This window comes from Dipodomys merriami, unplaced genomic scaffold (assembly GCF_024711535.1).
Source record: "Dipodomys merriami isolate MVZ:Mamm:240054 unplaced genomic scaffold, mDipMer1.0.p SCAF_136, whole genome shotgun sequence".
Taxonomy (NCBI): Eukaryota; Metazoa; Chordata; class Mammalia; order Rodentia; family Heteromyidae; genus Dipodomys; species Dipodomys merriami.
In genome coordinates, this window is record NW_027202671.1 from 1,741,802 (window position 1) to 1,765,638 (window position 23,837).

The window sequence follows — 23,837 nt, forward strand, 5'->3', positions numbered from 1 at the left end:
CATTATTGTGTTCCAAAAACAACACAGTTGAAGAATACTTTCTCTACTGAGATTTGATAAAGCCTAACCACACAACCCCTAAAAAATATTAAGCAAATTATTTATTGTTTATTATTAATCTTAAGGCAAGCAGTGAGGAACTACAGGGAAATATCTCAGTGCTTTATCAAGGGTTGAATCTGCATTTAAATTACTAGAAGAAAGCAAATCAACTTTCATCTCGGGAGGTCCTTCTGAAAATTAAAAGCAAAATTCTTAGCTACTATTAAGTGTCAATAATATTAGGCTTAGTATCTAGAGCACACCTGTTACAGCACCCAGGATGATCATTAGCATACCTTAGTTTCACCATTCATTCTAACACACACAGGCACACACACACTCATCCTTCAGCTCAATTTTGTATCAACATTATTTTGAGGAAGTTTGTAGATACTTTGTCAAGAGGAAGGAGTGGTAAATGAGATCTATGTCGCTAGGCACCTCAACTTCCCTGCAGAAAGCAGTTCCTTCAAAATATGATACAAAACACTTGTTCTGAATGGCACTGTCAATCTCTCTTATTTGCCAGTAATTCTCATGGACATAATAAAACACCATAAAAGCAACAGAGCACTTCATTTTATAGACCTTTTGGGTAAGAAAACATTAAGGACTGTACCAGCAAGCAGAGAGGCAATAAGATAGGTGCCTAAAGGCCATTTGCAATGAATGTATGTTCCCCCTCTCCCCCTACATACTTGCATGTTTAGTAAAAGGGGAAGTTGAAAAATTTGAATGTTCAATCTTTAGAGATTCCAATCCAATTCTATAATTTTATTTATTTTGTTGGTATGAGTTTGAACTCAGAATCTCGAGGAGGCATGCTTCTGTAGTAGAGACATGCCTCTAGCTGTTTCTTCCACGCGTGCGCGCGTGTGTGCGTGCGCGTGCTGTGTGTGTGTGTGTGTGTGTGTGTGTCCTGGAGTTTGAACTCAGGGTCCCGTTGTTCAAGGCTAGCACTCTACCACTGAGCAACAGCTCTACTTCTACTTCCTGCTTTTTTTGTGTGTGATTAATTGGAGATAAGAGTCTTACTGGCTTTTTTTTTTTTGAGTTCCAAGTATATTTTAGATATGAGACCCTTGTCCATTGTATGGCTAGTAAAGATCTTCTCCCAATCCGTGGGCTTTCTATTGATCTTGCTAGCTATGTCATTTGCCCTGCAGAAGCTCTGCAACTTTATGCAATCCCATTTTGTCCAACCTTTCTTTGATTTGTTGTGTTTCTGGGTCTCTATTCAAAAAATTTCGGCCTGAGCCAAGGAGACCTAGGGTTTCTCCTATTCCATCCTGTAATGTTTTCAGAGTGTCTGCTTTGAGTTCAAGGTCTTTGATCCATTTGGAGTTGATTCTGGTGCAGGGTGATATATAAGGATCTAGCTTTAGTTTTCTACATGTAGTTAACCAATTTTGCCAGCACCATTTACTGAAGAGGCTGTCTTTCTTCCATTCTATTGTTTTAGCTCCCTTATCGAAGATTAGATGGCTATAGGTCTGTAGGTTCATTTCTGGGTTTTCAATTCTATTCCATTGGTCCTGAGGTCTGTTCTTATGCCAATACCAAGCTGTTTTGATTACTATGGCTTTATAGTAGAGTTTGAAATTTGGTATTGATATTCCTCCAGCAGTGTTCTTTCCACTGAGGAGCGTTTTTGCTATTCGGGGTTTTTTATTGTTCCATATGAATTTTTGGATTGCCTCTTCTATTTCCTTGAAGAATGAGGTTGGAATTTTGATAGGTATTGCGTTAAATTTGTAGATAGCCTTGGGAAGTATTGCCATTTTCACGATGTTAATCTTTCCAATCCAGGAGCAAGGGAGGCTTTGCCATTTTTTTAGTTCTGTGTTGATTTCCTTTTTCAAGAACTCAAAAAATTAAACCCCCCAACAACAAATCCTCAAAGAAACAACTGCCCAATAAATAAGTGGGCGAAAGACTTAAAGAGAAACTTCTCTGAAGAAGAAAGAAGGATGGCCAATAGACACATGAAGAAATGTTCAACATCCCTAGCCATAAAAGAAATGCAAATCAAAACAACATTGAGATATCACCTCACCCCAGTTAGAACGGCAAAAATCAAGAACTCTAACAACAACAGATGCTGGAGGGGATGTGGACAGAAAGGAACCTTACTTCATTGTTGGTGGGAATGTAAACTTGTTCAACCACTTTGGAAAGCAGTATGGAGGTTCCTCAAAAGACTTCACATAGACCTCCCCTATGACCCAGCATGTTTACAAACAAGACCACACTAAAGCTACCAGTACAACAATGTTTATTGCAGCATTATTTACCATAGCTAAGATATGGAACCAACCCAGATGCCCCTCAGTAGATGAATGGATCAAGAAAATGTGGTATATATACACAATGGAATTCTATGCCTCCATCAGAAAGAATGACATTGCCACATTTGTTAGGAAATGGAAAAACTTGGAAAAAATTATATTAAGTGAAGTAAGCCAGGCCCAAAGAAACATAGGTCCCATGGTTTCCCTTATTTGCAATATCTAGTATATGCATGAGTCAAGCGGAAAAGGTCAGATAATGTGATGTCAGGAAAATGAACCCTTAGATATGTATTTTAATGTTTTTTTTTCTTTCATGCATGTGTTTCTAACGCATTTATAAGATTATCTCTTTGTTGCTTTGTATGTCCCTCCCCCACAGTATAACCCCTGCTTTCACTATATTTGATGTCAGTATAACTTGAGGAGGAGATGGGGAAAAACCAGTTGTTTAAGGATACAGGTGGACCTGTTGCAACAATGAGAAGTACAAGTTGTCATGTCCAAAACAAGCTTTACAACGTCGGTGCGGGGGGGGGGGGGGGGAAGATGGGGGGGAAGGAGAAGGATTGGGATTGGGGGGAGGGGGGAGGCTGGGAAGGGATGTGAAGGGTAAACCAAAGGAGGAGGCTGCAATGCTTGGTAAGAAATGTATGCATTATCCTGCCCATGTAATTGTAACCCCTCTGTACAGTATGTTCACAAATAAAAAAAAAAAAAAAAGCAAATGCTCCCATCATGGACCAAAAAAAAAAAAAAAGAGTCTTACTGGCTTTCCTGCCTGGGTTAGGTTGGAACCTTGATCCTCAGATCTCAGCCTCCAATGAGTAACTAGGATTATGGGTGTGAGCCACTGGTACTCAGTTACCTGGTTAATTTTAAGATAAGGTCTTGCTTCCTACCAGGGAGACTATCTGGACAGGATTGTGATTCTCCTATTTTAATCTCCATTACTGCTGGGATGACAGGTACACACCACCCCCATTAAACTTCTTTCCACTGATATGGATTCTTATGGATTTTTTTGACCCTGGCTAGCCTGGAGCCACAATTCTTCCAGTCTCGGCCTCACACAAAGTTAGGATACAGGTACATACCACTATATGCGTTATATATTGAGAAGAGGTCCTGAGACCTGCCCTTCTGCCTAGACCGGCCTCAACTCACAATCTTTCCATTCTCAGCCTCCCAAATAGCTTATCTTGTAAATTTTTGAAGGCAATGAAAGCTCTACTGAGCTAAATAATTCAGCTAGTTTATATGGTAAGTTAATGGAGGAATAATGACCAGTAGTAAAGTTTCCAATTCCTCAATACCTTACAGCCTAAAGAGTTTCTATTGACTTTAAATTTTTTGTGTACCTATAATCAATAATCAACTCCTTAATCAATAATAATTCCATTTTTTCTGCCAGCTTCACCTAGCCTTCTTTTTTACATAACTCTTTCCAAGTAAACACTGAGTTTGATAGAGGACATTAACTATTTCAAATGTTAAGGAACTTTCCAAACTATTGTACCACATGCATTTAGAAAGATATTATTATTGTATGCATCTAGCTCAGCGAATTTCAAATGGCAGTTTTGGGTCCTTTTTCCTGGAATTTCTAGATGCTGTCTAGCATCCTGCTGAATACAGATGATTCAACTCAAATACATCCCACTCTCCTCAGTATGATGTTTATAACCATTCTTATAATAATATTCTTATCATGTACTCTATCAGCAATTTTCTATGTATAGTCTGTGGGTCCCTGAGGAAAATAGAAGGTCAAACAGTTTTCCCAAAAAGGTATTAATGGCCTTTCACTGTGTTGCTATTTGCTGATAGTGTAAAAGCAATGTTGGCTAAAACCACTGATGCCTTAGCAAGAACTAAGAACCAAACTAGCAAATGCTGTGTTCTTAACTGTCATATACTTGCAACCACAAATGAAGAAACAACAGATTATTGCACTTGATGAGCTGGGGATATGTATCAGCAGAATAGGATTTGTCTAGTGTGCTGTACAAGGTCCAGAATTCCATCTCCTGCACCATAGGATAAAAAATAACCTAACAAAACACCACCTCTAAAATATTATCCAAGTATGGTGATTCATGTCTTCAATTCCAGATACTGGGAAGCAGGAGCATGAGTTTAAAGCCAGTCTGGGTTACAGAATGAGATTATGATTCAGAGATAAGGAGGAAGAGAGAATCTTCTTACTGCATAAACATGATCGGTTTTGATATAATGAGATTAACTTTTGTTCTTCCTCAGTACGTGTCATTTTATTGTTTTTTGTTTGTTTTGTTTTTTGCCTGTACTGGGGCTTGAACTAAAAGCCTGGACACTGTCCCTGAGCTTCTTTCACTCAAGGCTAGCACTGTACCACTTGAACCACAGCACCACTTCTGGCTTTTTCTGTTTATGTGGTACTGAGGAGTCGAACCCAGGGCTTCATGCATGCTAGGCAAGCACTATACCCCTAAGCCATATTCCCAGTCCTCATTCTACTATTCTTCATGACTAAATAGGATGTATGTACTCAGCACTTCTGCACATAGTAAAGCAAGCCTTGAGGAGAAGCACTTCTGAGACTGAGCTATGAACTAAACTAACTGCTATTGTTCATGAGTTCTATTTCTGGTCAACAACCAACTTAGAAAAATTATGGTTATAAGGTCTGGATATGTGACATTTTCTCAGAAATAAATAATGTATACTTCTCACTTCAAAGAAAACTGGCAGTATTTGTAATAAAATTCAGGTTCTCAAGTGAAAATTAGAATAGAAGCTTATTTACATGTCTGCCATGATAAGCTTGAAAGCTTTTCAGTACTTAAACAAAAACAGACTTTCTGATGAAATCAGCAGTGAGAGTGAAAACTTCATTTTCTGTGGATGTTCTGTAAGGAAATATGTCAATATATGTGAGGTTAGTAAACTCAGTAAATCCATATTTTCTAAGTGACATTAGAAAATCACATGAGGGCTGGGAATGTAGCTTAGTGGTAGACTGCTTGCCTTGCATACATGAGGCCCTGGGTTCAATTCTTTACGACCACATAAGCAGAAAAAGCTGGAAATGGCACTGTGGCTCAAGAGTACTAACCTTGAGCTGAAGAGTTAAGGGACAGTACCCAGGCCCAGAGTTCAGGTCCCACAACCAACCAAAAAAAAAAAAAAAAAAGGAAAGAAAATCACGTGTGAGTAAAAAACAAGACAGAGCAATGGATTTTAATGGACTACTTCACTTTATGGTTTCATAATCCACAGCACAACTAACCTTTAAGAAACTTTTATTTGCTTTGGTATAGTATCAAAACAGAAAGTCCAAAATTCTTTGAAAAATGGTTGCTAAAATACTTCTCCTCTCTTTCCAACTACATATGTATGTGGCTGGATTTTCTTCTTTATAGAATTCATCCAAACAACAATACAGCATTTTTAATAAAGAGAAAATAAATTATCTTCTATCAAATCAGATTTAAAGAGATTTGTAAATTTGTAAATTAATGTAATTTTTCTTGTTTTTTTTTTTAAATAGTTATTCTTTTTTTTCCCTCTCTGGTAGTACTGGGTTTGAACTCAGGATGTCAGACCTACTATGAAGCATGCTACCACCTGAAACAGACAGACAGATAGACAGATGGAAACACACACGTACATACATATATCTACACATATACACACAGAATCCTTTTTGGATTATTTTTCAAATAGGGGCTGATGTTTTCATCAGCTTCAATTTTCCTTTTTCAAAAATGAACCTGTACATCAATATCAAAAGGTTTATGAGAATTACATGTGCATAAGGAACATCAAATATCTATTATAATACTGGAACAATGTTTTCATTAGCATATCTACATACTGAACAAGAACTTGGAACACAGTAAAATCTAGGGAGCCTGTCATATTGTCACAGATGGCTCAATGCCTTTAGATTTTCTATTTTTTTTCCTTCTGTACAGTAGAAAATAAAAAACGATGATGTAAGGAAATCTCAGCATTCTTCTCTTGCACAAAATGTAGTCAACGTTTTTTACTTACTGCTATATAGGTGCAAAGTAAAAATTTAAAATATACTTGCAATTTAACATTTCAAACCATTCTATCCAAACAAAACATAGTTGGGCATGGGTGGGAAGGTGGTCATTTAAACAAAAGATGACTGACTAGCAAATCACACAAAAAAATTAAGAACTAGAGACAGTAAGGAAAGTTGAACTTTAAAATAGCTAATGTTATTTGCTGGTACTACTAGCTGCTTGCAATTTAAACACATTCAGTAGCACTTGGGTTATGTGTAACTATTTATATTCTACTTTTTTATACCATGCAAAGCTTGTGTGTCTATGCTTCAGTTTGCAAACACACATATGCTTTGTATCATAACAACACACTGTAAAATTACCTCAGATATAGGCAGCTTAAAATCTTCTTTGCTGATCATTCTTTATGTCTAATTTAAAAATAAAGCAAAACATGCAGACCTAAGCATAATCCCACAGGAATACAATTAAATGCCTAGCTAGAGTAATAAGTCATTTGAAAACTATTCAAAAAATTTTAAATAATTCACAAATTAATATTTGTTTAGTAATTCATAATACAACAGAAGTTAATTATTTCCTAAGATAGTTCAGCATAATGTCTGACAAACAATGGGCATCTTAGATAGTGTAGTCAGGACTTAGCACAAAGCCAATGTGGAAATTTGACAGAGCTGTTTCCCTAAGTACCTGCTGGGTGCATTAGCAGGAACTCAGGCTAGGTTTACTGGAAGACACAGTGAAGTCTTATTTCAGATGGCAGGAATTTTGCCATCAGAAAGTTCCATCAAGATGAGATCATTCTCAAACTATAAGTTTTTATCTTTTCTAAATTTAATGCCAGCCAGGAAATCTTTCAAAAAAAAAAGGACTGATGAAAGAAAAAAAAAAAGACTACCATAGGTAGTGTCCTACAGTTGGAACAACTTGATGTGGTTGGTGGAGGACTGAGAGCATTATGTTTTCTTTCAACTGTAGCAGTCACAATTCAAAATATAAGACATTTAAAAATAATCCAGAGGGCTGGAAAGGTGGCTCAGTGGTAGAGTGCTTGCCTTGCATGCATGAGGCCTTGGGTTCAATTCCTCAGCACCACATAAGCAGAAAAAGCTGGAAGTGGTGCTGTGGCTCAAGTGGTAGAGTGCTCACCTTGAGCTGAAAAGCTCAGGGACAGCACCCAGGCCAAGTTCAGGGCCCACAACTGATTTTTTTTTTTTTTAAATCTAGACAATAAAGTTCTGAAATGGGAGACTTAATTCATTAACATCAATACTGAAGGTGAGGAACATAAACTTACTTCCTTTGGTCCTCCCCCATCTCAGCAGGAAGGCAGGAAGGTCCTCACTTTATTGATAAGGCACTCTAAAACTCTGATGGACAGAGTCTTTAAGTGACAGAGGTGTTTTACTTTTAAATTTTTAAAAATTGTTATTATAAAGGTGATGTACAGAGAGGCTACAGTTCCATGTCAGATAAAGACAGAGCTATTTGGAAGTAAGATTCGAATCTATACTTGTTCCTCTCTTCCATTCTAGAGCTCTGAACTACCAAGCACAAATTTTCTATAAATATCTGCATTTGTCCAGAATTACACTCTAGAAAAATTTCAGATGAATTATGCCCAAAATTAGGATGAAAATGTAGGGATTAATAATTGTATGGGACCTAACAGCATGGATTTCTAACTAGTACAACTCAGTATGTTTTCATTTTTGTCACATTATTCCTAGAAATCTTGTAATAATTGTAAGATGATCACATTGTACTTCAAGTAATATGCTATATTAATATAGCAGGCAATATTCCTCAGTTACACATTTGTATGATTTTTTTTTTTTTTTTTTGCCAGTCCTAGGGCTTGAACTCAGAGTCTGGGCCCTGTCCCTGAGCTTCTGTTACTCAAGGCTAGCACTCTATCACTTGAGCCACAACACCACTTCCAGCTTTTTTTGTTTTTGTTTGTTTATATGGCAGTAAGGAATCGAACCCAGGGCTTCATGCATGCTAGGCAAGCACTCTACCACTAAGCCACATTCCCAGGCCCTAACTAACTTATTTAAGGACCATAACAATCCTAAGGAGCAGGTGCTATTACCAACCCATTTGACAGTAGGGAGACCAAGGAACAGAAACCTTCATTTTTCCCCACGTGGACACAGCCTGTAAAAGTTAGACAGGCTTTATAAGAAAATACATCAGTAACTGCTTATTGTAACTAAGTTTTCTAATCATCTAATAGAAAATTCTTACCTCTGGCTTGCTAAGGCTAGATGAAACCAAGGAACCAGATCCCACGTCTAAATCCCATTGCTTTTTACCATGATCCTCAGCATCCAAGGCAGCGATACGTCCATCTAAAGTGCTGATAATTACTAGTGACCTGTAAATTGGAGAAGGAATAGGACAAAATTAAAAAGATCGCTAAGATATTATGTACTAATTCCACATATTTTAAAGAAAACTAGCCCCTATGAAGACCCCTATTGTATTAGGGGCTATTGTCTATCCTTAGGGCAGGGCAACTTCAATAAGTTTATCTATTCAAGTCATTCATGAAAGCTTCAAGATTCCTAGGTTTTTGTTTTCTCTCTTTCTTTCCCTTCCTTCCTTCCTTCCTTCCTTCCTTCCTTCCTTTCTTTCTTTCTTTCTTTTTCTTTCTTTCTTTCTTTCTTTCTTTCTTTCTTTCTTTCTTTCTTTCTTTCTTTCTTTCTTTCTTTCTTTCTTTCCTTCTTTCTTTCCTTCTTTCCTTCTTTGTTGTACTGGGAAAAGCTTGATCTTGCACTTGTTAGGCAAGTACTTTGCCACTAAGTTACATCCTAGCCCCAGATTCCTAGGTCACCTCTCCTTCCATGCAATAATCACAAGGAACTCAGCATCCCCATCTGACCTCTTCTTCTTCCCCTTCCTGGTGAAAGCCTCCCTTTGAAACAAAGACCCACCGCAAATGTTAACTTCACTTCCTCTTCTAGAAACCAGATTTTCCCAGGGGTTTTGCTTCCCTACAGAAGAAAACTTCCACTCATAACCCATTGATCCCTGGGTTCAGTGCACTGTTTATCTCCTGGACCATTTTCTTTCTTTTTTCCCTCAAACCACCGAGGATCAGACAGTTCCAGCCATTACCCCTCCTAGAAGTTGCATGCTTCCATTCCTGGAAAATTTGACCTGCTTGTGACGGTCACTGCCTTACATACTCTTGCCTCAGTTCTCTGGGTTTTCACTATCAGTCTACCTTGCCTCAATCACTCCTGTGGTCAGCCTGTAGACTTTGTCATTACCAATAGCAAATGCCATCCTCAGGTACAATTTACAGACCAGCTCATCTCCTCTACTTCCCCAACTCCAGCAAACTTCTGATTCTACCAGAAGCTATAAACTGGATTCTAAGACCTATCTTCACAATTCTCATGTCCTCACTTGAGAGAGTGAGTGTGTGTGTGCGTGCAGATACTAGGACTTGAATTCTGGGCTTGCTTTTTTGTTCAAGGTTGGCACTCTACCACTGAAGACGAATCTTCAATTCTGGCTTTTGGCTGGTTACCTGGAAATAAGAATCTCATGGACTTTTCTGCCCAGGCTGGCTTTGAATTGTAACCCTCTGATTTCAGCCTCCTGAGTAGCTACAATTATAGGCTTGAGCCACTGGTACCCAGCTTCATTTGTTTGTTATCCAATTTTAAGAGCAGAGCTCTTCATCTTAAGCACTACTCTGTGTGCATCCCCAACTTCCTGTGCTCTCTCTCTCTCTCTCTCTCTCTCTCTCTCTCTCTCTCTCTCTCTCTCTCTCTCTCTCTCTCTCTCTGTCTCTCTCTCTCTCTCTCTCTCTCTCTCATGTCACACTCACTTGAATGGCAGAACATCAACCCTGGTCAGACCTTTCTCCATGATCTCATCCTTGTACCTCAATGTAGCTGGAGAAAAATGTTAACTGCTGACTGGTCTCATTTTACTCATGACCACTAACCTGGAAAAGGCTAACAGTGATGCTCAACAATTTGAACTAATGAACCAGGTTAATTACTCATTGCTCCTCTCTCCTCAACCTTGTGATACCAGCTCCTCCAAGCTCTGGAATGTCAATGACTGTGCTTTCCAATTTACTGAGGAAAGCAGAAACAATCATAAGAGGTTGCTTTCTACCACATCTACCCACTTACCAGCAGTTGGAACCATGAACTCTTCTCCCTCTTGTGAGTGCTAGTAAACTGTCCTATAGTCTCATCCACTACTAACACCTCTGCTGAAGTAACAGAGCTCTCTCTCCTTCATGTACATATGAAGAACAACTCCTGCAAATGTCTCCTCTTGCTCCCACATCATCAGCTATTCTCTTGCCTAAAGCATTCCTAGCAACATTTGCTATAGATTGAATGCCACTCCCCTGAGTGACAGTATGAGGCTGAATGTTGGAAAGTGATTAGTTAAGGAAGGTAAGGCCCTCATAATAGTAGTGTCCTTCTAAAGTGACCCAGCCAGATGGGTGTGATGGTGCCCATCTATAATCCCAACTAGGTAAGAGGATTATTGTCCAAAGCTGGCTTGGACAAAACTTGAGAGATTCTATCTGAAAAACTAAAGCAAAAAGGGCTGGAGGGGTGGGTGCTGGTGGCTCATGCCTATAATCTTAGCTACTCAGAAAGCTGAGATCATGGTTCAAAGGCAACTCCTGGCAGGAAAACCCACGAGACTTTTATCTTCAATTAACAACCAAAAAAGCAGGAAGTAGAACTGTTGCTCAAGTGGTGGAGTATTAGCCTTGGACAGCTCCTAGTCTTGGAGTTCAAGCCCAGGAGCAGCACAATTAAAAAAAAAAAAAAAAGAATTGGAGGTTTAGCTCAAATGGTACAGTGCTTGCCTAGCAAACCTAAAGCCTTGAGTTCAAACCCACTATTGTCAAAAGTGGGGGGAGGGGGGAAGAGGGGACAAGACAGAAAGTCTTTTCCTTTTCTACCACCTGAGGACACAGATAGACCTGTGAGAAGTGGGTCCTCACCAAGCATAATAAATCAGCAGGAACCTTGATCTTTGTCTTTCCAGCCTCTGGAACTGGAGGAAATAAATTTCTCTTGTTTTTAAGGCACCTAATCTATATTATTGTATTATAGTAACTTAAATTATTTTTAAAAGCATTCAAATTTGCTACCATTTTCCTTAAAAACCAAACCAGTGGGGCCAGATGTTCAAATCTGTAATTTCAGGACTTGGGAGGCTCAGGCAGGAGAGTTATGAGTTTGAAACTAAGTCCTTGTTAAAAACAACAAAATAAAGCTGGGCACCACTGGCTCATGCCTTGTAATCCTAGCTAGGATCTAAGTCACAGTTCAAAGCCTGCCTGAGCAGGAAAGTCTGTACATTGTCATCTCCAATTAAGTACAACAACAACAAAAAAAGCTGGAAGAAGAGCTGTAGTTCAAGTTGTAGAGTGCTAGCCTTGAGTAAAAAGGCTCAGGGAGGGCTGGGAAGGTGGCTCAGTGGTAGAGCGCTTGCCTTGCATGCCAGAAGCCCTGGGTTCAATTCCTCAGCACCACATAAGCAAAAAGAAAAAAGCTGGAAGTGGTGCTGTGGCTCAAGTGTTAGAGTGCTAGCCTTGAGCTGAAGAGCTGAGGGACAGCGCCCAGGCCCAGAGTTCAGGCCCCATGACCGGGCCCCCCCCCCCCAAAAAAAAGCTCAGGGACAGGACCCAGTCCCTGAGATGAGCAACAACAAAAAAAGAAAGAAAGAAAGAAAGAGAGAGAGAGAGAGGGAAGGAAGGAAAGAAGGAAGGAAGGAAGGAAGGAAGGAAGGAAGGAAGGAAGGAAGGAAGGAAGGAAGGAAGGAAGGAAAGAAGGAAGGAAGAAAGGAAGAAAGGAAGGAAGGAAGGAAGGAAGGAAGGAAGGAAGGGGGAGAGAGAAAGAGACAGAAAGAAAGAAAGAAAGAAAGAAAGAAAGAAAGAAAGAAAGAAAGAAAGAAAGAAAGCATTACAGACAGACAACAACAAATATTTCATTAATAAAAACAAAAAAACCTAGATCAAACTCCTCTCCTGCCTCTAGCTTCTAAACTTGCTTATCTTTGCAACAAAACTTCTTTGAAAGGTTGCTACATATTTCATGTCTCCAAATCCTCTCCTCTTTTATCTGGAACTGTTTTATAATCAAGTCCCCCCCCCCTACTGAAAATTCCCTTGGAATTGCTAATGACCTTCACAGTGACAGTTCCTGAGAGTCAAGGCTCAGGTCTCAGTTTCCTTGACCATTAGCAGCACTTGACTGGATACATCTCTATTCCATGAAACACTCTTTATATGGTTTCCAGGATATCCTGCTCTCCTCACATATTTCATGTCTTTCTTTTCTTTTCATTCCTTTCCTTTCCCTTCTTTTTCCTAGCTCAATTTATTCACAGTTCTATTTTCTGGTTACTTTTCAGCTTTCTTCTCTCTTAAAATAGTATCTCTATGGTGTTAACTTTTTTTGGTGATCTCATCCAGTCTCATAGCTTTAAATACATCTATTTGATAACAATTCCCAAAATTCTATCTGTGGTTCCAACTTTCTCCTCTGAAGTCTGGACATACATGTCTAGCTATCCCCCACATTGAGGCTGTCCACCTCAAAGTTTACATATCCAGAATCAATACCTCCTAGGGATCCCTCAATTCTTCAAACATATGGCATGATTCTCCCTTAGTGTCTTTTCAGTCTGGTACATGTACTCTGACAAGAGTAGTGTCTCCATAAATTACATGCTGAATGAATGACTATTGGTTCTTAGAATCTATGAGGTTTATTTTCCTACTTTAAAGATCAGGCAAATTCCAAAAGTGTATAGTTATGTTCCTATTTAGGATTACAACTTTATCTCTTCTGTTACACTTGATGTACAATGTATATAAATTCAAAGTAAACTCATAAATTCACAAAACAATCAGTTTAATTACAGAAAATAATAATAGTGCTTTTTGACTTGGAAGAAGGCATACTGAACAACTCATTGAGCAAAAACACCCCCTTGTCGGTTGTGGGGCCTGAACTCTGGGCCTACGCACTGTCCCTCAGCTCTTCAGCTCAAGGCTAGAGCTCTACCATTTGAGCCACAGCACCACTTCCAGCTTCTTCTGCTTATATGGTGGTGAGGAATCGAATCCAGGGCCTCATGCATGCAAGGGAAGCACTGTACCACTGAGCTACCTTCTTAGCCCTGACCAACCACTTTTGACAGTTGGATTTCTTACTTTTGCCTTGCTTTAGTTTAGAAGGGCATTTGTTTGGATTATTCCACAGCAAGCACCGTTGCAAATCTTTCCAGCTAGTCTCAAGGAATGTTATCAGTGATTCTGATCTACCAGATCCATTCCCCTTACAAGCTTCCTTGCAGTAGTCACGCAGGAGCCATCTCCTCACTCTGAACATTCATTCTTCCCTGCTTCCTGTAAGACTAGCTCCTCACAGATCCCCACCTGTCATCCTCATCATCCAACAAGCAGTACCAAGAGGAACTGCAAAGCCAAAACCCACAGACCAATCTCTCCTTGTGAGCCCCTCATCTACACAGCTTTGCAGTTTACCATCCCTGTCTAGCTAGTAGCTCCAGCAGGATCTACCTTTATAACAAACTATTAGAAAAGTTAACTTCTCATCCACAACCTCTTCCTTATAGTTTTTTTCTCCATTTACAGCATAACCATTTGTTTTGTTGCCTAACATTTAAACCAAATATCTACTTTACTTACTTCCTAATTCTATCATACACTTTTTCTGAAGCTGCTCTTTAAACTGTTTTTCTCCTTTACTACAACTCCTCTAGCTTAGGACAGATTCTCATTTAAAAGGCTCTCTGACATATTTTCCTGCCTCATGTCTTTTTCTTTTTCATTCTTTCAACCATTTTGTTTCTATAGAAAATTCTGATAAACTTCTGAAATTCTCTTGTGTCCACTGAGAGTGCACAATGGTTGAAAATGGGAAGTAAAATTTTTCACAATTGTGCTTCAGTGGACTTTGTTAATCTCATTTTCTGCATCTTTTGCCAACCCAGTATCCTTTCTCATACCATGGCAAAACAGAAACAGACCCAGACCCAGACAGACAGACAGACAGATAGACAGACACACACACACACACTTCTAACTTTTTCAACAAAGTTCCTTTGTTCATCTACATTTTGCCCTATTCTTAAAACATTTCATTTACCAAATAAACATTGCTTATAATACATTCTTCATCTTTGCAGGAAATACTTTTAAGATCACCTATCGGGCTGGGAAGGTGGCTCAGTGGTAGAGCACTTGCCTTGCATGCCTGAGGCCCTGGGTTCGATTCCTCAGCACCACATAAGAAAAAAGAAAAAAGCAGGAAGTGGCGCTGTGGCTCAAGTGGTAGAGCGCTAGCCTTGAGCTGAAGAGCTGAGGGACAGCACCCAGTCCCAGAGTTCAGGCCCCACAACCGGAGCCCCCCCAAAAAAAAGATCACCTATCTAAATATTAATGAATTCTACAATTATTACCTAAAGCTTGATATAATTCTTGTTCAAAGCTTGACTTTAGGTTTTTGTTTTATTGATTTATATATTTTTTTTTAATTTTAATTTTTTTTTTGGTTGGGCATGGGGCTTGAACTTGGCCTGAGCACTGTCCCTCAGCTCTTCAGCTCAAGGTGAGCACTCTACTACTTGAGCCACAGCACCACTTCTGGTTTTCTGGTGGTTAATTGGAGATAAGAATACCACAGACAGCCGGGCACTGGTGGCTCACGCCTGTAATCCTAGCTACTCAGGAGGCTGAGATCTGAGGATCGCGGTTCAAAGCCAGCCCGGGCAGGAGAGACCGTGAGACTCCTATCTCCAATAAACCACCAGAAAACCGGAAGTGGCACTGTAGCTCAAGTGGTAGATCGCTCGCCTTGAGCTGAAGAGCTGAGGGACAGCGCCCAGGCCCAGAGTTCAAGCCCAACGACCGACAAAAAAAAAAAAAAAAAAAAGAATCCCACAGACTTTCCTTGCCTGGGCTGGCTTTGAACTGCAATCCTCATATCTCAGCCTCTTGAGTAGCTAGGATTTTAGGCGTGAATCACTGGCGCCCAGCTTGATTTATTTTTTATTTTATTTTACTGTAAAGATGCTGTATAGTGGGGTTACAGTTGCATGAGTAAGGTAATGAGTACATTTCTTGTTCAACCTTGTTACCCACTCTTTTATTGTTCTCCCCATATCCCTTCTCTCCCTCACTCCCTTCTCCCCCTCGAAGTTGTAAAGTTCATTTCCAACATAGTGTCTTGTGAGTATCATTATTGCAATGGGTTATCCTTTGTCATTCTTTTAATATTTTGTTATTTCCCTTCCCTTCCCCAAATCAGATAAATATATACAAGATACAAGGTACCAGAATCAAAGAGAGTGATTGCCAGGGACAAACCAATGGAAAAAGAAAAATGGAATAGGATAAGAAGAAAAATATAGATACAGTACATTGGTAACAACAAGGTCAACAACCAAAAAAAAAAAAAAAAGACCTGTTGTTTCCATGTCTTGGAGTTCATTTCAATTAGCATCATTTTGTATGGTCATATGTTCATAGCTATTGAGCTATTATGATTATCTACCAGGACTATCCTAAGCAGATACTAATTATAACAAATGAGGGAAATCATAGAGTCTATGTTTCTTTGTGTCTGGCTTACTTTACTTAATATGATTTGTTTCCAAGTCTTTCCATTTCCTTATGAAAGTGGTGATGTCACTCTTTCTGACAGAAGCACAAAATTCCATAGAGTATTTACACCACATTTTCTTGATCTATTTATCTATGGAGAGGCATCTGGATTGGATCCATATCTTAGCTATAGTAAATAATGCTGCAATGAACATAGTTGTGTTGGTAGCTTTAGTGTGGCCTACCTTGTGGTCATTTGGATAAATGCCGAGGAGTAGGATTGTTGGATCATAGGGGAGTTCTTTGTTTATTTAGTCTTTTGAGGAACCTTCATACTGCCTTCCAGAGTGGTTGGACCAGCTTACATTCCCAGAAACAGGGTAGTACTGTTCCTTTCTGGCCACATCCCAGTTAGCATCTATTATTATTTGTTTTCTTCATAATAGCAATTCTAACTGGTTTGAAGTAGAATCTCAATGTGGTTTTGATTTGCATTTCTTTTATGACCAGTGATGCTGAACATTGATTTATATATTTTTGTGTGTGTGTGCCAGTCCTGGGTTTTGAATTCAGGGCCTAGGTTCTGTCCCTGAGCTTTACTGCTCAAGGACAGTACCCTACCACTTGAGCCACAGCTCTACTACTGGTTTTTTGGTGGTTAATTGGAGATAAGTCTCATAAACTTTCCTAGCCCAGGCTGGCTTTGAACCATGGTCCTCAGATTTCAGCTTCCTGAGTAGCTAGGATTACAGGCATGAGCCACAGGTACCTAGCAGAAACTTAAAACTGGCCTTCTTATTAAACATTCAAACCCATGACATCATTTTTAGAATGCTGACAGTCTCATGAATCCCCACTGTATGTCAGTATTCCCCTTTGCAGATCCACAGAAGTCCAGGAGCTCTGACTTAGGAACTACTGCTCTGTGACCTGACTCGGAGGAAGTCCAGGAGCTCTGACTTAGGAACTACTGCTCTGTGACCTGACTCGGAGGATGCCATTGCCTGTACTATCCTTAACATTTTTTTACATTAGGGATTCTATCAGTTGACACTTTCATTCTCTTCCCTTTAGTAGTACTTAGAAGATACATGTTATCCATTGTAGATAATTGCTCTTCAACACAATTATCTTCTTATCAGACATGGAACTTCTCCAGAAAAAAACATAGTCCATTACAAGTATTAACAGCACTTAGCTTCTAAGAAAATACAATAAATATTTACTGAATGAGCAACTGTGGTAAGACAGATATTAGCCACATAAAACAAAAAAAAAGAGACTGAGAAAGATATGAAAAGATGTGACTTGCCTAAGATCATACACCAGGAAAGAATGAATAGGAATGGGAATGCATGATTCTTAACACTATTGTAAGTTTGCCTTAGTGACTATATTAATATACTATATTAACATATTATGAAACATTTAATTCCTTTCAGGAAATTCATCAAAGTGTCATTTATCTTGTAATTGCTCTCATTATGCCCCTAACTGAGCAGAAATGACTGTATGCCAAACGGATACGTAATTTTTATAGAACTGTTTATTTTGACTTAAGTGACCCAGAACACCTACCTACTTAGTTATATTTATTCAATTCCAGTAAATATATGCTAAATCTCTTCATAAAGTAATATTAATGAAGGTCCCTATCCTATAGAAATGTCTCATGTGAAAGAAAAGTGATTAGAGACCATCATCTAAATTGAATACTTTATTATTTAATAGCTGCTTATTTAAAAAATTTCACATTTCTTTCCTTGGGGAAAACATTTTATAGAGTGAAAATGTGATTTGTTTGAATCTGATGTTAGAGAGAGAAAAAGAAAGAAAAAGAAGGGGGGACAGGGGAAGAAAAGGAGAGGGAGGGAGAATGTGTGCATGTGTGTTTGGTGTAGAATCCTCTACCCAATCAGATGCTTCCACTGAAGGAATCATATTTTCATTTTAAAACAAACCAGTACGAATTAGATTTTACTTCCTCATCCTTACTTATTAAATTTCAAAACAAACTCCTATATTTAAACATACAAGACACGACATGCCTCAAATTAAAACAAATAATAGTGCCCCAAATTGCCAACTATAGTTAAAAAAAATCACTTTGGCATATCAACTAGATCTTGAAGAAACACAATCTAATTTTTCAATGTTATAGGATCACATGAGCATGACATACCCTTTTCCTGGTAGATTAAAACATTTTTGAGACATAATAATCCAAGCACTAGAGAGACTGAGACAGGAAGACTGTGAGTTCGAAGACAGTCTAGGCTACAAAGTGAATTTGAAGCTAGCCTTGGCTACATAGAAGCACTTCTACTTTATTCTGTGAAAAATATTTAATCTTTATAATTTTATAAGCAGAATGTGATTTTTTGAAAACCCACATTTCATTGGCTCTCTTCATGTGAAGTTTTGTAATTTACAAGTCTATTGGTGGGGGGAGGGAGGAATCCTGAGGATTGAATCTAGGGCCTCTTGATAGTAATAACATGGTTTACCACTGATCTACATTCATAATCCCTTTCTATGCTTTAAAATAATTTATAATATTTATAATTAACATGTATAAGTAGTTCTCTCTTGTAAAAAAAAAAAAGCAGGTGAAGTTGCCAGGCAATACTTAGGGAATGAAAAGCCACGGTAACTAATAAAGACAGGTCCTTCTGTAAAACCTAATAGCACACAGAGCTGAGAACAAATAAAAAGAAGTCTAGTCTCTGTCATATATACAGAGTCTAGGTATCAATTAAAGCCAATTGTAGATAGGAACATATTCTACTACTGGCCCAAAGCATTTGTTTTCACTTTTAACTTCTTTGAAAATTATGTATAAATTCTTCTTTAAGTGTGATTTTTAGTTAACCTGAATAGATTAGCTTCCTGCCAACATTATGTTGAGATGCTATGTTATTCAGTGTTCCTGGCAGTTAAAAAGCAACAAATAATTAATTATAAACTTGAAATTCTGAGGAATTTGGTGATTTCTCTCCTACGTTTCCAATTATTTCAGTTTGTAAAAGGACAGAAAAAAAGTAAAGAAGAGCTGGGCATCAGTGGCTCACGCCTGTAATCCTAGCTACTCAGGAGACTGAGATCTGAGGATCATGGTTCAAAGCTAGCCTGGGCAAGAAAGTTGGTGAGACTCATCTCCAGTAAAACACTAGAAAACTGGAAGTGGCTCTGTGGCTCAAGTGATAGAGCTCTTGCGTTAAGCTGAAGAGTGTAGGGACAGCGCCCAAGCCCAGAGTTCAAGCCCCAAGACGGACAAAAAATAAAGATGAATTAAATTATATTTGCAAAGTATTTTCATGTTGTCTCATTTAATCCAAATATTCAGTTTACAGATGTACAAACTGAAGAAGCATCAGAGAGAAATGTCAAATTTAGTGATACTTTTGTTAGAGAATTAGAGACTATAGACAAAGGAATGCAAATGCATGTGATATGTTAGTAAGATAAAACCCTTTCTTTACAATTTCTGAGGTTGTCAGAATGTCCTTAACATGAGATACCAAGTTCACTATGTGAAACCCAAGTAATAGTTGGCAATTTGCTATTTGTGTTGGAGCTGGAAAACTACTAACATTAATTATACCAGTATCCAGAAAACCTGGTGAGATGAGATTAAAGCTTTCTTCCAAACTTTTTATATATTAGCTATCACACTTAAATTTCAACATACGTAATGTTTAACACAAGTTTGCTACTAGAAAAGCAAATTTATTTTAGCTACTCTTTTGACAAAAGTTTATTCACTCAATCACATGCTTGAAATTCATTGAACACTCTGAATGAAACCAATGAACCACAGAAATTCTATTGATTTCTTGATTTATTAATTTAATAGTGCTGGGGATTGAACCTAAGTGCTGTGTATACTAAGAAAGCATTCTATTGCTTGAAGTACACCTCTAGCCTTCTGTTTGATTTTGTGTTTGAAACAAAGGTTTCACATCTACCTTTGCTGGGGTTGGTCGCAAACTCTTGAGCTTGCAGTTTTCCTCCCTAGTGCTGGAACTGGAATTATAGGTATGAATTACCATAATCTGTTCAAGAGCAAGAAATACTACTAGAGGAATTAACTAGAGAGTCCTATCTTACTTTTTGAGCATCAAAAGGCAATGGTGTAAAAATGTAGGTTTGAATTCCTCACCTCCCTCCTTTTAACAGTTTTGCATGTACTGGAGTTCTACACAGCTGTTTGTAATAAACGCTTGGTTAATTCTGTCCCCCCAATTCTTGAAATAAACAGGATACTTGTCTATTATTATAGGACAGCTATTTCCTGGGCTTTGTTTTTAAACAGCCCTTAGAAAAATATTTTATAAACTTGGCATATTTACCTTTTATCATTTGTTGATTATCAAATTCCTCACTCAAGGTTTTATACTATCATAACATCACACTTCCAGGCAGACTGCTTGCCATGTACATCTTCTCCAACTACCTTCACCTCTTTGCCTATTCCTGTCATTTTTAATCTACTCCTCCTCACAGAGGTGGTCACTATCTTTAAAATTGCCTCCAATCCATGAAGAAAGAAGGGATGAGACAGAGGACTGACTCTTTAACCTTTTGTACATTATCTCTGTAGCTCTATTAAAATTCTTGTTTAATTGTGCTCACTACTGCATCTTTCTTTCCACCACATTCCCAACCCTCCAGTCTTCTTTACCTCCAACCTAGCCAGCTGTATTTCTGTTTTTGATTTTGGTGCAAAGGCTTCCCTAAAAGTAAGGAATTTCCTTTTTTCTCATGGATGTCTTTTCTTTTCTCTCTCACCTTCAAATATATACTCAGACCTCCCCTCCAGCCCCACTCACTCATTTCAGCTTCTACCAGATGTCTCCCTCTGGATGACCTGTTTGTACTACAGGTAATCAGGCCCAACACCAACTTCTTACCTTTTCTTCCCTGCTCCCCTAAACTTCTTGATCTTCCTACCTGTGCTGTCATCTTCTGGCCATCCAGTGTCAATCTTTTAGACAGAGGTGCCAAAGAAGAATCAACTCATTTGCCAGGAACCAAGACTTTGCCTGAAATATTTCTCAGATCTGTCCTGTTTCATACCATGTAAAAATGAACTGCTCTTATACTTCCCTTCTGTAATTCTTATCCCAAGTTTTTAGCACACACGGTTGCTACAGAACTATTTCTTTAGCATAATTTTGATCAGGTCTGATAGTCAAGATGGTCTACATAACATTTCCAAGATTAATGTGCATGTGAACCAGAGTAATCTTGTAGAATACAAAGACACCATCTGTGGGTATGGAATAATACCTAATTCTGGAGATTGAACACATTCTCAAATGATTATAATGTTACTACTATAAGAACACACTCTCTCTCTCTCTCTCTCTCTCTCGCTCGCTCTCCTCTCTCTCTCTCTCTCTCTCTCTCTCTCTCTCTCTCTCTCTCTGTCTCTCATAGCCCTGGCCTATTTTTCTAGCCTCATCTTTCAAGTCTTCTTACCTAGCATTCATATCTGTATTTCTCATGTATACCCAGGTCATATCATACATACATACATATACATACCCACACATTCACACACTACAAATTTACAGAGATAAAATGTTATTTAAAATAATTTCCAGCCTTAGTGTCTCCTGCTGTTTCACGTCTAATGCCTATCAGAATTCTACCTATTTTTCAAGGACCAATTCATTCTGTCACAGCCTCTTCTTATATTCTAACCTACCAACCCCACAAGCCCCATGAACGCTACCAAAACAAGTCACCCATGATTCTTAAAAGTACACTGTTCCTGCTCTGTAATGCTATTAGAGGTCTCCTCATTCACTGTCACTGATGGACTGACTGCACATTCCTCTGGGAGGGCAGGTAGGCAGGCAGGCAGGCAGGCAGACATTATCTGCCCAACCTCTGTAACCCCAGGGTACCTTGGGCTCTTGTTAGCATCAGTTGAAGTAGATGTGTGTACTACAAAACAAAAACAAATACCAAGACCTTCTTACTCTACTTCATGTAATTTACTTTGAGCAGCTGCTCTTTAAGTTTCTTTAAAATAAACAAAAGCACCCTCCCGGGTTACATATTAGCTACTTAAAGAAATTTGAACATGAAAATTCAAATGCTACCCAGAGAATTTGTTAGTACTTATGTCTACAGCAGCCTCCAGACAAACTGAAAGGCTCTGATATTTAATTAAAAATCAAATATAACTTGTTAGAATCTAGTAGTTACTGCGCCTGAGCTTTAGAAATATTTTCTAATCCACATTCTAGACTTGCTTGATTTAATTTACCTAATGTTTATCATTCTATACAGCAAATCATATTCTCCCAAGCTAAGACTGGCTGTCTGAAAAATACCATTAGCATGTGTTACATTTGCATCCGGAAAGTGCTTCAAAACACATACCTCGAAGTAATATGTCTAACACGACTAAGAAATTCAACCAAACCAAACCTATATTAAATGTTTACAGAGTAAACTCCTTAAATACCAAAGATCTGCCAGCGTTCAAGAACCTAATCACAGCTCTTAAACTTTAGTGTGTTCAAGAATTGCTTCACGCCACCTCACCCCAACCTCAGCGCTTGTTAAAACATACCGACTGCGGGCTTTTGCTCCAAATACTATCTGATTTAGGGAGGGAAAAAGAAATCCCAGGGTGGAGCCTAGAAAACGACATTTAACCAGCATCATCTGGTGAGTCTGTGATGCAGGTGTTACTCAGATCTCAATGACTGAAATACCGATCCCAGTGCTGGTCCGGGTGCACTATGGAGACGTATTTGGAGGAAAATCTAGACATCTTTCTCAAAACAGCTGTCACCACGGCGTAGGGATAATAAGGGGGGTGGGGGGGGACGACCTCCTCGTGTGGAGGATGAATAGAGCCCGAAAACAAGGAGACGGAAGAGTGACATTTCTTTGCAACCTCTGCTCTCCATTCTCCAGGCGTCCTTCCTGAACCTTTCTCCGAGGATGCCCCAAAGCAAGGACCAGGCAGCTGAGCCCAGGACGCAGGGCAGGAGGGCACCGCGGTTCCTCTCCTGGTCACCAAGTCCCGCTGCCCGAGAGGGAGGACGCCGACCCCTCTCGACTCTCCCGCAAACAACGAGGTGTACCCGGGCCCCGCGACCCCTCACCTGCCGCGCGGCCGCAGCTCCGCGTCGTCGTCGGGCTCCGACCCCCGCGACTCGGGCTCGCCGGCGGCGACTGGCAGCACCTCGGCGTCCTCGACGGTCACTTCGGCCGTAGCCACGGTCCCCGAGGCCGGCACTCGCGCCGCTGAGGTGGGGGCAGCCGCAGCCCCTAGGCCAAACGCCGCCTCGGTCGCGGGCGCGGGGAGGTTGCGGGCGCGCCCCGCGGCGACGCTCCCCGCCACGAGCCCCAGCAGCAGCTGCATCAGGAGCAGCGCCCGCGCCAGCGGCCCCGGGCGGGTGGCGCGCTCCATCAGCGGCCTGCCCAGCACGCGGGCATGGAGACGCAGCCGCCGCCGGCCTCTCTCACCTCTCCGAACTCCCGCGACCACAGCGAGGAAGCACTAGTGACCTCGACTCCCAGACCTCAGGAACAGCCGGACGCGCTCCCTCAGCCACGTCCTAGCCCGGTTTCTGCCACCGCCACGGCCACCTGAGTGACACTCTCCCGCGGACATCGCCCATTGACCAGACGGGCCGCGAGTCTGCTCTCCGATTGGTTCACAATCCTGCCACTCTGGGGAGGGCGGGCTGTTCCCAGTTGTCAACATCACACCTACCAATCAAATCGTAGTTTTGTCCCGTCTAAGCCTTGCCCTCTTCCGGATGCAGTTACCAATGAGAAATGCCCCTCCCCGGAGTCTTGTGAGCTGAC

The 23,837-nt window shown here is 39.9% G+C and overlaps 1 protein-coding gene across 1 annotated transcript in view; it reads right to left on the reverse strand.

Annotated features, from left to right (window-relative positions):
- Eif2ak3 (eukaryotic translation initiation factor 2 alpha kinase 3) overlaps nt 1-23,636 on the reverse strand; it is a 73,253-nt gene extending 49,617 nt beyond the window's left edge. Inside the window, exons 1-2 of the mRNA XM_070019650.1 lie at nt 23,129-23,636; nt 8,621-8,750 (exon numbers count right to left, since the gene is read on the reverse strand). Coding sequence (XP_069875751.1) covers nt 8,621-8,750; nt 23,129-23,436 — 438 coding nt within the window. The 5' untranslated portion in view covers nt 23,437-23,636. The remainder of the gene's footprint in view (nt 1-8,620; nt 8,751-23,128) is intronic.
- Between the last annotated feature and the right edge of the window lie 201 nt (nt 23,637-23,837).